This window comes from Ursus americanus, chromosome X, assembly GCF_024610735.1.
Source record: "Ursus americanus isolate L20-20 chromosome X, mUrsAme1.1.p, whole genome shotgun sequence".
Lineage (NCBI taxonomy): Eukaryota > Metazoa > Chordata > Mammalia > Carnivora > Ursidae > Ursus > Ursus americanus.
In genome coordinates, this window is record NC_142164.1 from 32,200,412 (window position 1) to 32,215,654 (window position 15,243).

General features: G+C 41.3%; 1 protein-coding gene across 1 annotated transcript; it reads right to left on the minus strand.

Moving 5' to 3' along the window:
- Window positions 1-8,855: 8,855 nt before the first annotated feature.
- On the minus strand, window positions 8,856-13,110 carry AGTR2 (angiotensin II receptor type 2). Its single transcript, XM_045779388.2, has 2 exons — window positions 13,057-13,110; window positions 8,856-11,529 (listed from the first exon to the last, which is right to left on the minus strand). The coding sequence occupies exon 2, from the start codon at window positions 11,492-11,494 to the stop codon at window positions 10,406-10,408; it is 1,089 nt and encodes a 362-aa protein (XP_045635344.1). The 5' UTR covers window positions 11,495-11,529; window positions 13,057-13,110; the 3' UTR covers window positions 8,856-10,405.
- Window positions 13,111-15,243: the final 2,133 nt, after the last annotated feature.

Sequence of the window (15,243 nt, forward strand, 5' to 3'; positions counted from 1 at the left end):
ACCAAAGCATAGCTAAAGAATATTTGTTAAAAGCAGTGGCCACTCACGTTGGCTGAAAAAAACACGTAAATTTATAGGATGGGGTAAGCCAAAGTTTAGAGCAGATAAATTTGAGAAAAGCTTTAAATTTGTATATTTCAAGCAGCATGCACTTTCCTGAACTTCTGGTCTGAATATAAATTCATATATATCTTGTGCCGGTCGATGGGAAATTATTCCAAAAAAGAAAATAATAACAATAATAATAACAACCTAATCCCTTTGGTATGGCAATTCCATTCTTAAAAATGTATTATAAAAACTAAACAAAGGAATATGTAAAAATTTAACTACAAGGATGTCAACCATAGTATTATTTATTAAAGTAAAAAAAAATTAAAAAGAATATTGAGTTAATAATTAGATATTTATTTTGATTTTTCTTTAATCTTAATAAACTTCAGTTTTATAGCAATTTCATAGTCACAGCAAAATTAATCAGAACATACAGAGAGCTCCTGGATTAGAAACAATGCTGTGTAGGGGAGCCTGGGTGGCACAGCGGTTAAGCATCTGCCTTTGGCTCAGGGCGTGATCCCGGCGTTATGGGATCGAGCCCCACATCAGGCTCCTCCGCTATGAGCCTGCTTCTTCCTCTCCCACTCCCCCTGCTTGTGTTCCCTCTCTCACTGGCTGTCTCTCTCTCTGTCAAATAAATAAATAAAATCTTTAAAAAAAAAAAAAGAAAGAAACAATGCTGTGTAGAATACCACGATTGTGGATAAGATATTCTGTAAGTCCATGGATGATAGTTTTGGCAGAAGCATTTCATGCAAGGAAGTCAAGTCCATATCCACAGTGTCTGTTCCAGTAAGAACAAAACATTGAACCTTCCTTCATGGAAGCAGTCCAATATCATCAATCTGCCAACAGATAACTAGCTGATTACCCCAGGGAATGATGCCACATCAAGATTCATCATTGGTCTCTGCTGGTAGCTGATTAGGCACTCAGCAGTGGCCTTAGCCAGGTTGTCTTTGGTGAGCGAAAGTCCGTGTTGCTAACCCTATGAATAATCTTCATCCCTGCCACCATGGCTACTTTATTTATGAGCCCATTGGGTAATGGCAGGGGTGGCTAAGGAAAGAGACTGGCTGGTATCCACAGAAAGGGTCACCTTATCCATTTGATTATTAAAATTCTCCTCTGTTGGGTTCATCCTTTGGTGAACATTCATATGGGACACAAATATTTTCACATTTTCTGTGTATTCAAAGAGTTCTATCCACATATCTCTTTCCCAAATTGCCTTATCACCAATTTTCCAATCATGTTCCTTCCAAGTGCCTGACCATTCAGCTAAACCACTGACCACAGACAATAAATCGATATACCATTACACATCTGGTCATCTCTTCTTCTAGGCAAAGGGAACAACCAAGTGTACTACTTGAAGTTCTTCCCAATGAGAAGATTTCCTTTCACCACTATCCTTGAGGAATGTACCAGAGAGGGGTCACAGTGGTACAGCTGTCCACTTTTGGGTGGTGCCTGAATATTGTACAGAACCATCTGCCAGGCTGGCCCAAAGCTTCTGTTCCTCTGTCAACTGAGCATAGGGAACTCCAGACGAGGCCATAGGTGCAGGATGGAAGAGAGAAGGTTGTGTCAGAGGAACGTGGACCCGTGACATTTGGACCACTTGTTCATGTAACTTACTTACACCTTCAGGGTTCGCTTGGGTCCGATCAGGTACACAACAGCTCTGCTTGCTGATGGAATGCCGCTATACACATCCACGTCTATGGCCTGGTGGGTCAGATAGCACTTAGTTCTGGATGGGCAGCTCAGATCATACGGTAAACATCCTGACCAATGGCTAAATGTTTGATCCCTACTAAGACCCAGTGGCAGGCCAGGAGGAGTTTCTCGAAAGGGGCAAAGGTATGTGCAGAGAATGCCAAGTCCTAGTGGCCTGTGCTGCATATTGATTCTGCTGGATCATATGACTGGGGTCACAGAGCAGCTTTGCACAGCAGCTCAGACCTGTCACAGAGCCTGGTCTTGTTCTGAGCCTCACTCAAAATGAGCAGCTATTCAGGAAGTGAGCCAGAACAACACGCCCAAATAAGAACTATGGTGCCTCCAAAATCAAATGAGGTCTACTAGAAATTGTGCCTCTTTCTTGGTTGTAAGAGGGGTCAAATGCGACAACTTATCTTTTATCTTAGAAGGTGTGCTTCTGCATACCTCACATCATGGAACCCCTAGAAATTTCACTGAAAGAAAAGGCCCCTAGACTTTTGTTGGATTTATTTATCATGCTCTGACAAGCAAAAGTCTTACAAATAAGTCTAAAGTAGCTGAAAGCAAACTGTTTCTGGTGCTCTTTACTAAAAGATACAGAGAAAAAAGTACTTTCGAGATTAATTGTTGCATATCAGGCGCTAGGGGATGTGCTAATTTGCTCAAGAAATGAAACCACATCTGGTAGCTGCATTTGGAGTCAACTCCTGGTTAAGCTTTACTAATCTACTGTTACTCTCCACGATCCCTCTGTCTTCTGTGTAAACCAAACATGTGAGCTGAACGGGGACATGTTGGGAACCACCACCCCTGCTCCTTTCAAGTTCTTGATGGTGGCACTAAGCTCTGCAATCCCCCAAGAATGCAGTATTGCTGCTAGTTTGTTATTTTCCTAGGTAGAGGTGGTTCTAGTGCCTTCCACTTGGCCTTTCCCACCATAATAGCCCTCACCCCACAGGTCGGGGAACCAATATGAGGATTCTGCCAGCTGCTGAGCATATCTATTCAAATCATGCCTTCTGGAACTGGAGGAATAACCACAGGCTGGGTTTGGGGACACACTGGGCCCATTGCAAGACAGACTGGAGCTTTAAAAAAACTCCATTGCTCCCCTGACCTCCACAAGTCCCTACACCGTCTGGTGGACCCCAGTAACTTCGGGTCTTTATGAAACAAATGTCAGTCTGTAGCCGATGTCTAGTAGTCATTACTTCATTTTCTCCAATGCACGGTTACCCTGGTAAAAGACCGTAGGTACTTCGAGGCAAGGCTCAGAGAAAGATTGGCAGCATACGTTTGTAGTAGCATGCAGAGATCCTCCCTCAAGGAACATGGCCTTCCCTTCATTCTGGGCTGGGTCCATAAACTGACTTAAAACTAGGAATTAATGGAGGGGGGGCATGACTCTGTTTTTATGACTCAGGTTAGACATTTGCTCCATTGAATTAGAACTTTTCTTCTCATGAAGATTAAGAATTTAGTAAGCTGCCTACGTATTTCACCTCAGACCATTCTGATTGGTGCTTTGACTCTGCCATCTGTTATGGTAACTATACCCACCTTGTCTTTGGTGGTTCTTGCTGCCACCCCAGAATCCGAATACTACCATTGCATTTAGGTTCCCAATTGAAAAAAGGCAGTTCCCACTGTAAATTCTGGCCTAACGAGAAGAATGAACACAGAGTTCTTCAAGAATGCCAGGGCTGCCCTTACAGATTTATTTCTTACTCTCTTGGTAAAAGATATGTCTTCTGGACCCTCCCACGGTGGGTCAGTAGGTCTAAAATGACAAATCCACCTTAAAATTCCAATGTCCCCAAGCCTTTGAATCCTTTCCTCTGCATTAAACCAAGGCAGGTCCAGCATTTCTAATTTACTCACTTTGGTCTACCTTTTGGTCTGTGGTTCAGCCAACCAACCAACCAAAGAGCCTCTTCTTTGTTTGAGCTTTTTTTAACTCCCCAAGCTGCAACATTAAATGCAGAAGCTGATTAGTGAGCAAATATCAATTTGGCCTGATCCAACTTTATGTTTCTTCTACCACTATCCCACATCCTTAATACTTACTCGCACACCTTTTCCCCAGATTTCTGTCTGCGTAAGTTAGAAAGCTCAAGTAGCTCTTTTGGAGTGTAGTATACCTCCCTTGGGTCAAACTTTAGGGGCCTCGCCTTCAGGGGTCTGCTGGAACTTGAATCGAGTTATAGATCTAAAAGCTAACACGGGTGATGGTGTGGGTCCTGAGGCATGGCAACTACCTTAGGAGAGACCATTGTCATTTTCTCAGGCAATGCAGGATTACCCCCCTCAAGTGGGGGTAGAAAGTCTGCCACCCCTGGGGGTGGAAGGGCCTCCTCCACTGGCACGGAATATTCATCAGAATTTAGGGGTTCAATGTTCTCAGTTCCATTAGGGTCAGGCCACCCATCCCCATTTCAACTTACGGGATCCTGTTCTTTCCCAACCGATGCTCTAACTTTAACCACAGACACCCGGTGACCTGGGAGTTCAATTTGCATTGTAATTCAGCCAATTGTAAAAAGAGATTCTGCATTCGATTTTCAACAGGCTCAATCCTGAGGCTACAAGACCTAAAGATTTCCTTCAAGGCACACACAGAAGCTTGCAAGTGATTTATGCAGGACTTGAACTGGAAATTCAAATCTCTGAGTTCATCCTTTTCTTCCCCCCCCCCCCGCTTTGTCCAGCAACATTAGGAGCAACTAGTCAATCTCTTTACTACTAGAAATAGAGCGATTTAAAACTAATCAGATTAGAGAAACAATTCAGAAAATTCTTCCTTGGGGCGCCTGGGTGGCACAGCAGTTAAGCGTCTGCCTTCGGCTCAGGGCGGGATCCCGGCGTTATGGGATCGAGCCCCACATCAGGCTCCTCCGCTATGAGCCTGCTTCTTCCTCTCCCACTCCCCCTGCTTGTGTTCCCTCTCTCGCTGGCTGTCTCTATCTCTGTCAAATAAAAAACAAAATCTTTAAAAAAAAGAAAAGAAAAGAAAAGAAAACTCTTCCTTAAAATTGTGCTCCTCTAAAACCACTCTCAGGACCAAAATCTGTAGTAGTCTGCTGGGGCTGCCATAACAAAATATTATAGACTTGGTGGTTTAAACAACAGAAATTTATTTTCTCATAGCTCCGGAGGCAGTTAAGTCCAAGGTCAGGGTGACAGTATGGTTGAGTTCTGATGAGTGCTCTCTTCCTGGCTTGTAGACAGCTGTCTTTCCACTGTGTGTTCCCAGGACTTTTTCATGTGGGGAGAGAAGGAGGTATCTACCTCTTCTTAGAAGGCACCCAGTCCTACTGGGTTAAGACGCCATCCCTATGACTTCATTTAACCTTAAATATTTCCTAAAAGCTCTATCTCCAAATACAATGACATTTCATTTCGACATATGAATTTTAAGGAGACACAATTCAGTACAGAACAATAGATATTAAAGTACCCAGAGAGACCATTTCAAATTATTATCCACAAATATTTCGAGTTGTTAAGACATCAAGAGACACTGTTGATTTTTTTGTTATGGGAATGATCACTTCAATGGTAATGAATGTAGGGTAAGCAGGGATCCATTACTCAAGAGAAGGCTAGAACTGGGAATTGGGGGGTTTGGCAATCTGGTGGTTCCAACTTTTTAGGCCGATGGAGCTATGTCAACTGTATCTCATACATATTGGCGTATTGAGCTTGGGGATTTGGGGAAGAGGCACTTGGCAAAGGGGCCTTTTGAGAAAAAAGGAAATTTAGTACTAGACCCTATTTTTCTAAGAAGTTCCAAGTTATTAGGGTATATCGAATGCACAGAGGTGTTGCTTTCTAGTGTCATCGATCGAGAAGCAACATCAGCCCTACTACCTATATTCCCTCTCCCAACCAGGAATACTTGTTTTTACTGAGAAGGAGCTTGAACTGTGGTCCAGCTGCACGGAAGAGCTTCATTTAAGAAAAGGGAGGACTGGTTCCTGGGATGACCCGTTCCTTCTGCTAGATTTCTGCTGATCCCTCCCTCTCCGTGGAGATGCCAAAACTAATGGAGATGCATTTGAGACCTTGTCTACTGTGGCCTGCATCAGCTATAGGTGCGTGTAACACTGGGGGAGGGGCTTCCTCTTTCTCTCTCCTACACTCTATCCGATAGCTTGTGCACAGATCACTTAGAAAGGCCTTGAAGTGGACAGGCGTCTGCACCAGACTACCGAGCCATCTGTTCTCGTGTGCCCCAACTGATAAACGCAGCAGCAACAACGGCAGAAAGTGGGCCAGTGGTCTTACCAGGTTTTCCACTATTTTCCCCCACTAGGCAACAGGAACCAGGCGTAATCTCTTGGATTGCTTACAGGTCTGAGGATTTGGGGCTTATCATAAGAAAAGAGGACTTAAAGTTAGAGAAAGAATATTTTCTAGTAAACCAGATAGGAGCTGGGGGTCAGAATATTTTAAATATTAAAAGAAATGTACCATGGGGTGATGAAGGCTATATCCAGTAGATAATAGATGAAAAGAGAAAGAAATACGGATACCGAGAAAGAGATAAAAAAAATAAATAGTATATATATCATATCACATATATATGTATGATATCACATATATATATCATATATATGTTTATATTTATAGCTGTAATCTTACCCCATGGTACTACCAGTGATTATCTCCATGGCTAATTTTTAATCTATATAGGTACATTTTTCAATAATGAAAAATATTGATTATTAATAAGAAATCCATACCAATTATTTCTAATTTTGAAAAGAATTCTCTCATCCCAGAAGAATTTTCTTTCTGAGGATGTTAACCCTTCATAGGTATGTTTGTGCAAGTGAGCATGAATGGGTAGAAGGCTAGTCAACTCAGCTATATGCCACTGGTCTTTTGCAAAGGAAGTGATTATTTTTAGTGATGGCATGCAAATTTCTGTTATTTTATGTGACTCATTATTGCTGATACAGTTTATCTAGGAATTAACAAATAATTAAGTGCTACACTTTCCTTACTACCGCAACCCTTTCTTGTTTCTGTCAACACGTGGTTAATTCAACTTGTCGATTTTGGAATTTTCTTTTGTTAATACATAAGGCCACCAAACAGTTTCCCACTCTTGGGTCTTTATGGGGAAAAAAGAAGTCAAAAATACAGTGTGCTTTCCTTCAGAACGTCTCTCATGTAGATACAGACCTCAAAAGATCAGGAAAAAAAAGGGATTTTTCCAAAACATTCTATTTAGTAGATTTAATTTAGGGACATAAACCGTAGGAAGAATTAATACTTCCCTTTCCATAATAAAAATGCATATTCCTTCTGCAAATTGCAAGAGATTCATTTCTCTGGTAACCCCCTATAATCTCATTTCATGGAGCTGAAGGTTTTTTTGTTGCTCAAAAGAAATGTTTGAGGTGACTGTCTTGCTTTGTGTGTGGGGTAGCGGAGGCAGCAAGGGATAGTGGTTACTTCATGCAATTCTGTACAGCATGGAGCACAGGGAAAGGGCAGTGGAGAACAAGGGAGAAAGCTTCATCCATCCGCCTCCTCTCCTTTTCTCCAGAGGTGCAAATATGCCACCTGCCCAGAGTTCTTGGACTGCTGTGGTCAGGGATGTCCAAGCAATGAGGTTGGGGGGGAAGGGTTAAGGACTGCGCAAGACCATCTCTGAAATACCTGCTTGGTAGCTTCGGATGCGTAAACTACTAAATACCGCTGACTGGGATTATTCAGCTCAGCTGGCAGAGCCACATTTCAAGATTAGTAGGGACTCATTTGTGCCTCAGTGTCCTCATTTGTAAAATGAGAATAATTGAGTCATTGTGGGAATAAAATGGGATAATTCTTAAAAAAATATATAATAGTATAGAGCATATAATGCTCACCTAATAGCAGCTATTGTTGTTATGATTAAGAGGCTCTGGGGCATTGTGTAGGTAAGGTGCATAAAGGAGGGCCCATAGAAGAAGAAAGGGGATTAGGTAACACCTGGAAACATGGCCAAATGAGAAGGATAGTTTCACTTGCTGTCTGAGACACTTACCTGAAATTTACATTTGCAAAGAGAAAAGAGGGCATTTATACCTTCGTGCATTTCTGCAGTCAGAGTTCATATGTTCATGCACCACCATTTCAACTGACATTTCTTCTTAGTCCCAGCAAAGTCCAAGCCTCAAAGAACCACTTCAGGCTCAATACTGGCCTCCTATGGAAGCGGAAGCCAGGCTTAACATCCCAAGAACTAGAGAAGAAATTCTCTTTATTGAGGGAGCTCCCAGGGGAGGGGGGTGTATTATAATTAGTATAATAAATATTATTGTGGTAAAGGAATTGACATGAGCAGAATGATAAAGGCTGAGTAGGTGTTCATCAGCTGAATGAAGGACCCCTGGGGTGGGAATGATTGGAGGGGTGTTCAGAGAGACAGAGTTGTGTGAACAAAAGCAGAGGGGCATGAAAGGACATTAGGCCTTAAAAAAGCAGCTAGTCACTTGTGACACTTGAACATAGAGTATAAGGGAGAGATGGCAGAGCGAGAAAAAGCCAGGGAAGCTGGAAGGATCAGATCTCTTATGTTCTTGCTGACAGACAAGCTGGACTTTCTTTTCATAATTAGTAAGAAATTACGGTTGAGGACTGAAGAGAGAGAGACTTAGAAGGGTACATGAAGAATTCAGATAAGGAATGATGAGGACTAAAACGATAAAGTGTAGTAGGGATTGTACGGAGGATACAGATACAACAAAAGGTGAGAATCTATACTTGGGAGTAGTCAAAATTTTTTTTAAAAAGTAAGTGCAGGGCACCTGGGTGGCTCAGTTGGTTGAGTGTCTGACTCTTGATTTCACCTCAGGTCATGATCTCAGGGTCGTGAGATGGAGCCCCACCTCGGGCTCCACGCTCAGTGTGGAGTCTGCTTGGGATTCTCTCCCTCTCCCTCTGCCCCTCCTCCCTTCTCTCTCTCTAAAATAAATAAATATATTTTTTTTAAGTAAGTACACATGATCTTCCAATTAAAGATTTTATTTATATGCAATGTTTTACAAAATTACTTAAAATATGAAGATAGAGTCGGTTACACGTTTAGCTATTTATTTTGTTGATAATAATAGATTACATGAAATTAGGCATTCCCAGGTATTCCCAGAAAGTAGATATGAGAGACTTCTTTAATCTATCGCCCTGGAACCTGGCAGACACACGAAGTCTTTGAAACCTTATTTCTACCTCAGAGGGCAGCATTGGTTTAGGAAGGTCCTAGATAACCTGGTATAAGGTGGGGCTGGTGCAGAATGAAATGTCTAACTTCTAAAATTAGGACGCATACTCTAAGTAAACTCTAGGTAACTCAGCCAGTTTTAGGTACTTCTCTGACAGGAGTCCTAATAGTGTGGAAAAGGAGATCCATGGACCAGTGATTGATTTAAGAGAGGGCCACAGAATCCTATAAAATCTGGAAGAAACAGAAGTCACAGGTATAGGTTCAGACTACCCCATGGTCTCGACCTTCAAAGACACATCGCACTGCCCCGACAGGTTTGTTTGTGTGACAACAAAGTTGTCATTTGCTGGATCTCTTTGTCTCCCTGGGTATCAAAACTCCATTCTGGCATAACTTTTTCCCATACTTGTTAAAGGTTTATTACAAACTAAAGAGTTAAAGAGGCCCTCCAGATATTGTGGGAAGCAACCCAGAACCAAAGCATCAATAACGAAAGTCAAGTCAGCTTCCTATATGTCAAAGCACCAAAAGGTCAAGGATGTAAAACGTGACCTTTACATTTTATAACACAAGACACAGTGTTTAGTTACTGTTTTCAAAAAATTGTCAGAGAACATAGAAATCTTCAAACAACAGTTAAAATGGATAGAAAGTTCTAAAGAGCATGTATTCAGGGTTTAGTGAACACTCAAATATTTGTTAATCTCAAATCTATGTTATTATATATTCTACTTCCTATAACTGTAAAAATAAGATAAATGCAGGAGTACAGGTGATCTAATCTACATTCCTAGCCCTACTCGATATGTAGCTATATCTTAAATATCAACCTGTGCTCAAGTAAAATGTAAAAGGTTATTATTTATAATATTTTTAGGTAGAAGACATATGCCTAGAGCCTGAATAATTCAGTACCAATCTACTGTAGTACACTTCACTTAGAAATGCTCGTGTTTCTTAGCATGATGTCTTGTAAATAATGCAATGAGTTAAAAAAAAAAACTGGCCTTGGTTCGAGAGGAAAACCTGATGAAAATGGATATAAAAACCAGTTTAAAAACAACAACAACAACTTCAGCATCTGTCAAGGAGAAATCAGAAACCCGCAATCACCAGTCACAATTTGCTATTAATTATCATTTGAGATAACTCCTCAGTGACTTCTAAGTTACAGTTCTGTCCTCCCCATGACCGTCTTATACCCAGAAACTGAAGGAAACGGGCAGTTCCTGGAAGTCACTGGGTCACACCCAGAGTGACATTGGGCTTCCTGTTCTAGCTCGAAGAGGGAGAAAAGATTACATGAAGGGAGAAACTTACTCCTGGACTAGAGGCATTCAACGATCATTCGAGGGGCCCTCGAACCAAGTAGCCGTGTTGTGAACATGCTTTCCACTCCCGTGTTTAAGACACAAAGGTCTCCATTTCTCTAAGGGAGCTGTTTTTTCGGCACGACACACTCTCTCGCTTGCCTTGGAGCCAAGTAATTGGAACCCTGAACACCCGGCGGAGCTTCTGTTGGAAGCGGTTACCAACGAAACAATACAGAAAGGGATTAATGCAGCTGTTGGTGAATCCCAGGAGGATGGCAAAAGGAAGTGCCAGGTCAATGACAGCTATCACTTCACAGCTATTAATGACACCCATCCAGGCCAGCGCATCCAGGAAGGTCAGAACGTGGAAGGGAAGCCAACAGATGATGAACGCCAGGACAACAGCAGCTGCCATCTTCAGGACTTGATCACGAGTTATTCTGTTCTTCCCGTAGCTATTGGTCTTCAATAAGTGTTTTCTGATTCCGAAATAGCATGTGGCTATGAATATTAAAGGGATAATAAAACCAAGGATATTTTTCATTAAGGCAATCCCAGCGGACCATTGGGCATATTTCTCAGGTGGGAAGGCCATAATGCAGGCGTTCACTCCTAAATACTCAATGGTTCGGACATCTCGGAAATAGAACGTGGGCAACGAGGACAGACAGGCCATACACCAAACAAGGGGAACGATATAAGACGCTTGCCAGGGATTTCTTCTTTGAGACAGAAAGGGATAGATAACAGACTGGTACCTATCAACGCTCATGCAGGTGATAAAAAAAATGCTTGCAAACATGTTCAGGGTCAGGAAAGAGCCAAACACTTTGCACATCACAGGTCCAAAGAGCCAGTCATATCTGTAAGAGTAATAGGTTGCCCAGAGAGGAAGGGTAGCCAAAAGCAGCAAGTCAGCCACAGCCAGGTTGAAGATGTAAATGCTGGAAACCTTTTTAGGACCCTTTTGACAACAGAACAGTATAACCACAATGGTATTGACAAGAAATCCAATCACAAAAATAATATAGTAGAGGATAGGAATCGCATCTAAATGCTTATCTGACGGCTTATGCGAGCAGTTAACGGTCGACTCGTTGCCAATGATGTTCCCAAGTCCGAAGTGAAGGCTGTTGGTAACGTTTTTGCTGATGGTGGCAAGGGTGACGTTGTTCTTCATATTGCAAGCTGGGGAACTCCTACTTCTTACACCTTCTGCGACAATTTAAAAAAGAATGGAACTCTCAGAACACACACAGAGTGTAGGACATCATGAAATCATTAGCATTTTGAAAGTTTGTCGAAAGCAAAAAAAAAAAAAAAAAGGTGGGTGATTATAGATTGTCGAAAACACTGGGAAGCACAGCCATGCCTTGTGGAATAAGAGTGGATTTTCCTTCTTGAGGAAGAAAAGGAAATTTCTTCAACAGCACCAAGCAGGTAAGACATTTCAGCCTCAGGGACTGAAAATGCTGAACAAAACTCTATTTTGCCCATCGTTCCTATCATATTTTCAAAAGGCTTAAAGAAAATCAATAGTCCAAAAGGTTAGCCTGGGTAAGAAATAGGGGGAACAAATAAGAAGGAATCAAGAGCTAAGAAAAGTTAATATTTCAAAAACACTTGAGCACATATCTCAGGCTGTATACTTTCTAGAAACCACAGTGCTGCCCGATATTGCATACAGAAATGCCTTATTCAAGTAACTAATTATGTACAAATCATTACAGCTATGGAAAATATAAGTAACATAAGCTATGGAAAAAATAAGTAAGCGCACAAAAGACTGAAAGAGAATATGCAAAAGGAACATATTGAGATGGGGGTAGGGTTGGTTTTTACTAATTTAAAACGAATTCCTTTACTTCTCCTTTTCCATTGTTTTCACAATAATAATATCATTAACAGGGAGCTCTGGAGTAGGCACATATTTCTACAAGACCCCTGTTCACATTTTAATAGAGACTATTAGTTTTCGATCTAGATGTTTCATCGGCTTAAAAGGAAATCTATTTTCTTTTTCAATTAGGAAAAGAACAAGAAAAAAAACAGCCAAGTCTGATTTAGAGTCAAGTAGAAATAGTTTTGATTACTCAATGAAATAAGAATTGAACATCAATGGTGAATCATGAGCTAATTGTATCATTTTTCCTTTGCTATCATTTCAGTTTTAACACAACAAAATAGAAACAGTGCTACATGGCTCTCAAATGTTACAATCAGTGCTCGGGTTTTTGTGATACTGGGTTTTGTTGTTTTGTTTTGTTTTGTTTTGTTTTGTTTTGTTTTTAGAAGCAGCATTCCTTTAAAACAAAAGAGAATTAGCTGAAGATAAACACAGTAAAGGAAAGACTATTATTTTTGATAGTTTCAAAATACATACAAACTACTCAATGAAAACCGCAATCACCAAAGAATCTGCTAGTAAACAGCAAAGCTATCATCCTCGCCTAAAGCTCATTCTCTCATCATCTTGACCTAACAAAGTAACATGAAAGAATCTCAAATAAACCCACTTGAAGACTTACTGGTCGTTGGAGTTTAAAACTTAGTTATCATAAATCAGCTTGCCTAGTTCCTAAGTGCACCCCTGTAAGAGAAACGGCAGTGAAAGAATTTAGGAGTTTTGCAAAATACAGTGTTAAAATACAGGAAAAAGGGAAAGTTCATGCATAAAAAATACTTTCACTTAATGTATGTTCTACTCTTCAAATACAGTATATAGAAATTGTGCAGACCTACCTTAAAAATTCAGGCTGAAGAATGCTTTTAATTCTGTGCTTATTCGTTCCCTTAGACGCGGGGACGTAATAACACTAGATCCCTGGTTTCCTTCTTATATGTTCGGTCTGTCCACTGGGAGCCTTCAACCTACATAATTCTAGGGCTGACTTATGAACACTTGCCAGCTTTCCAGAGAGGGTTTTTTTTTTTTTTTGGCTGCAAAACATTAATCTGAAATTCTCACTGTCTCCAATCATAACAGCTCATTCAAATAAATCTCAAACAAAAAAATGAAGTTTCCACAAATGTGTTAGAGAATTTTGAAATCAGTGGCTTACTTTAAAAGAAGAATATAATTATTTGCAGAATTTTCTCCTTCCTTTTCCCCGATACTGGCATTCTGAGGCGAGTTCAGGAGTGGAGAAGAGAGAATTTATTCTAGTAGCAGCGCCTTTGTCCACCAACGTGTGTTACCACCTTCATTACTTTTTGAGATTTTTACCTCTGTTCATTAAAGAACAGTAGCAACTTTACTCGAAGTCTAAACTTTCTAAAACTTCTCCCTTTGCTTCAAGGAATTTTTGTTGGCTGGTTGCTGGAGAGGTGTTGATAGGAGGGATATAATTTTCATGTCTTCGAAAAGGGGTATTAACAAATACTGCCTCCTTTCATAGGTCCCTGTCCTATTTGTGGTTTAAACACAAAACACACAAAGGTGAAGAGGGATCGGGCAACCACCACGGCTCAGATCACTGTTGGTTTTTCTTTTTGTTGGCAGTGGGGGTGACCAACCTTACAAATCGGTCCCATGGCAGCAAGAGTGACAAAAGAAAGAAAGATCAGAACAGGTAACGGCAGTGAGACTAACAGCCAACAATAAATTCTAAGTGCCAAACACTGTGCTGAGTGCTCAGTAATTTCAGAGAGAGCCAATGGAATGTACTGGTCTGTACGTGGCCTCTAGGATACAACTGCCAGGCTCCACAAGCTCAGCTATACCCATTTCCTTATCCTATGACCTTGGCCAGTTTACTTTCCTTTTCCGTGTCTCAGTTTTCCCATCTGAGAAATGGGGATGATGTTAATTACCTACATCACAGTTATGAAAATTAAACGAGCTAATACATTTGAAGTGCCTGAAACCGTGCTTCCCATATGGTAGATGCAATTATAAAGTCTTGCTATTACCTCCATTTTCCAAATGGGGAAGCGAGGGCTCACAGAGTTTAAATGACTTGCCTGAGGTCACATAGCTATTAAATGGAGGCCATCTGAATTTTAACCGAGGCAATCTCGTGACAGAGTCCACGCTCTTAACCTCCACGTTACAGGAGGGAGCTCTCGCTGGCCCTTTCCTCTCCTTCTTTGTCCTGGCAAAAAGAAAACATGCGACATTTTCAAAAAGCCACAGCCGATCATTCACAAGCTGTCACAAAAACACTAAAGGAGGGGGAAAGAGTTTGAAGGATTGTTAGGCAGGAGAACATATTTCTCTTAATTTTATTCCCCATATTGCGGTCAACCCTGTGGCACATGGGACCAGAAGGAAGAGGTCACCCTTGCCTGAAAAATACAGTAGGATTCAAAGGTTCGCACATCCACCATCTTGGTGAGCCTTTCGGTTAGACTGAGTTTGCGCACTGAGGAAATGCTCCTAAGATACACACACACCATTGTATTACGTTTCAAAATATTTGTTTCCTATGCTCTGGACAGATTCAGGTGGAGGCTCTGTCCAAATGATGGAGCACTGATGTCTGGGAAACGAATGAGCGGGCACATATGGTCATCGGCAGGAGAGATGAAATGGGAACTGGTTTCACTCTTTGTTTAAGCCTCGCTTCTCCCTCCATTTCTAATGTTTGTTTTTGCCACATTCAGGGGAATTTTCCAGGCCAGAGCCCCCTGAGTGGTCACGATGGGTCAGATTCCCACTCTGCTCTATTTCTAGCCCCCTCTCAGGCCGGTTGCAAAGAAATAGCCAGGAGGTAAGCTATAAACATTGGAGAACAAACTGCAGACTCGCCTCTGGGAGACCTAGCCTTGAACACCCCCGAGGAGCAGGGGACCTTGTCTACAACTTTTGTCCTTCATTACAGTAAGTTCTGACGTAAATAAAGTTTAAAGAGGCACACATTTCCCAGAAGATTAAAAGAACATTTACTCAGCTTCCTCATAATTTTAGAAGCAAAAATTTTCACAACT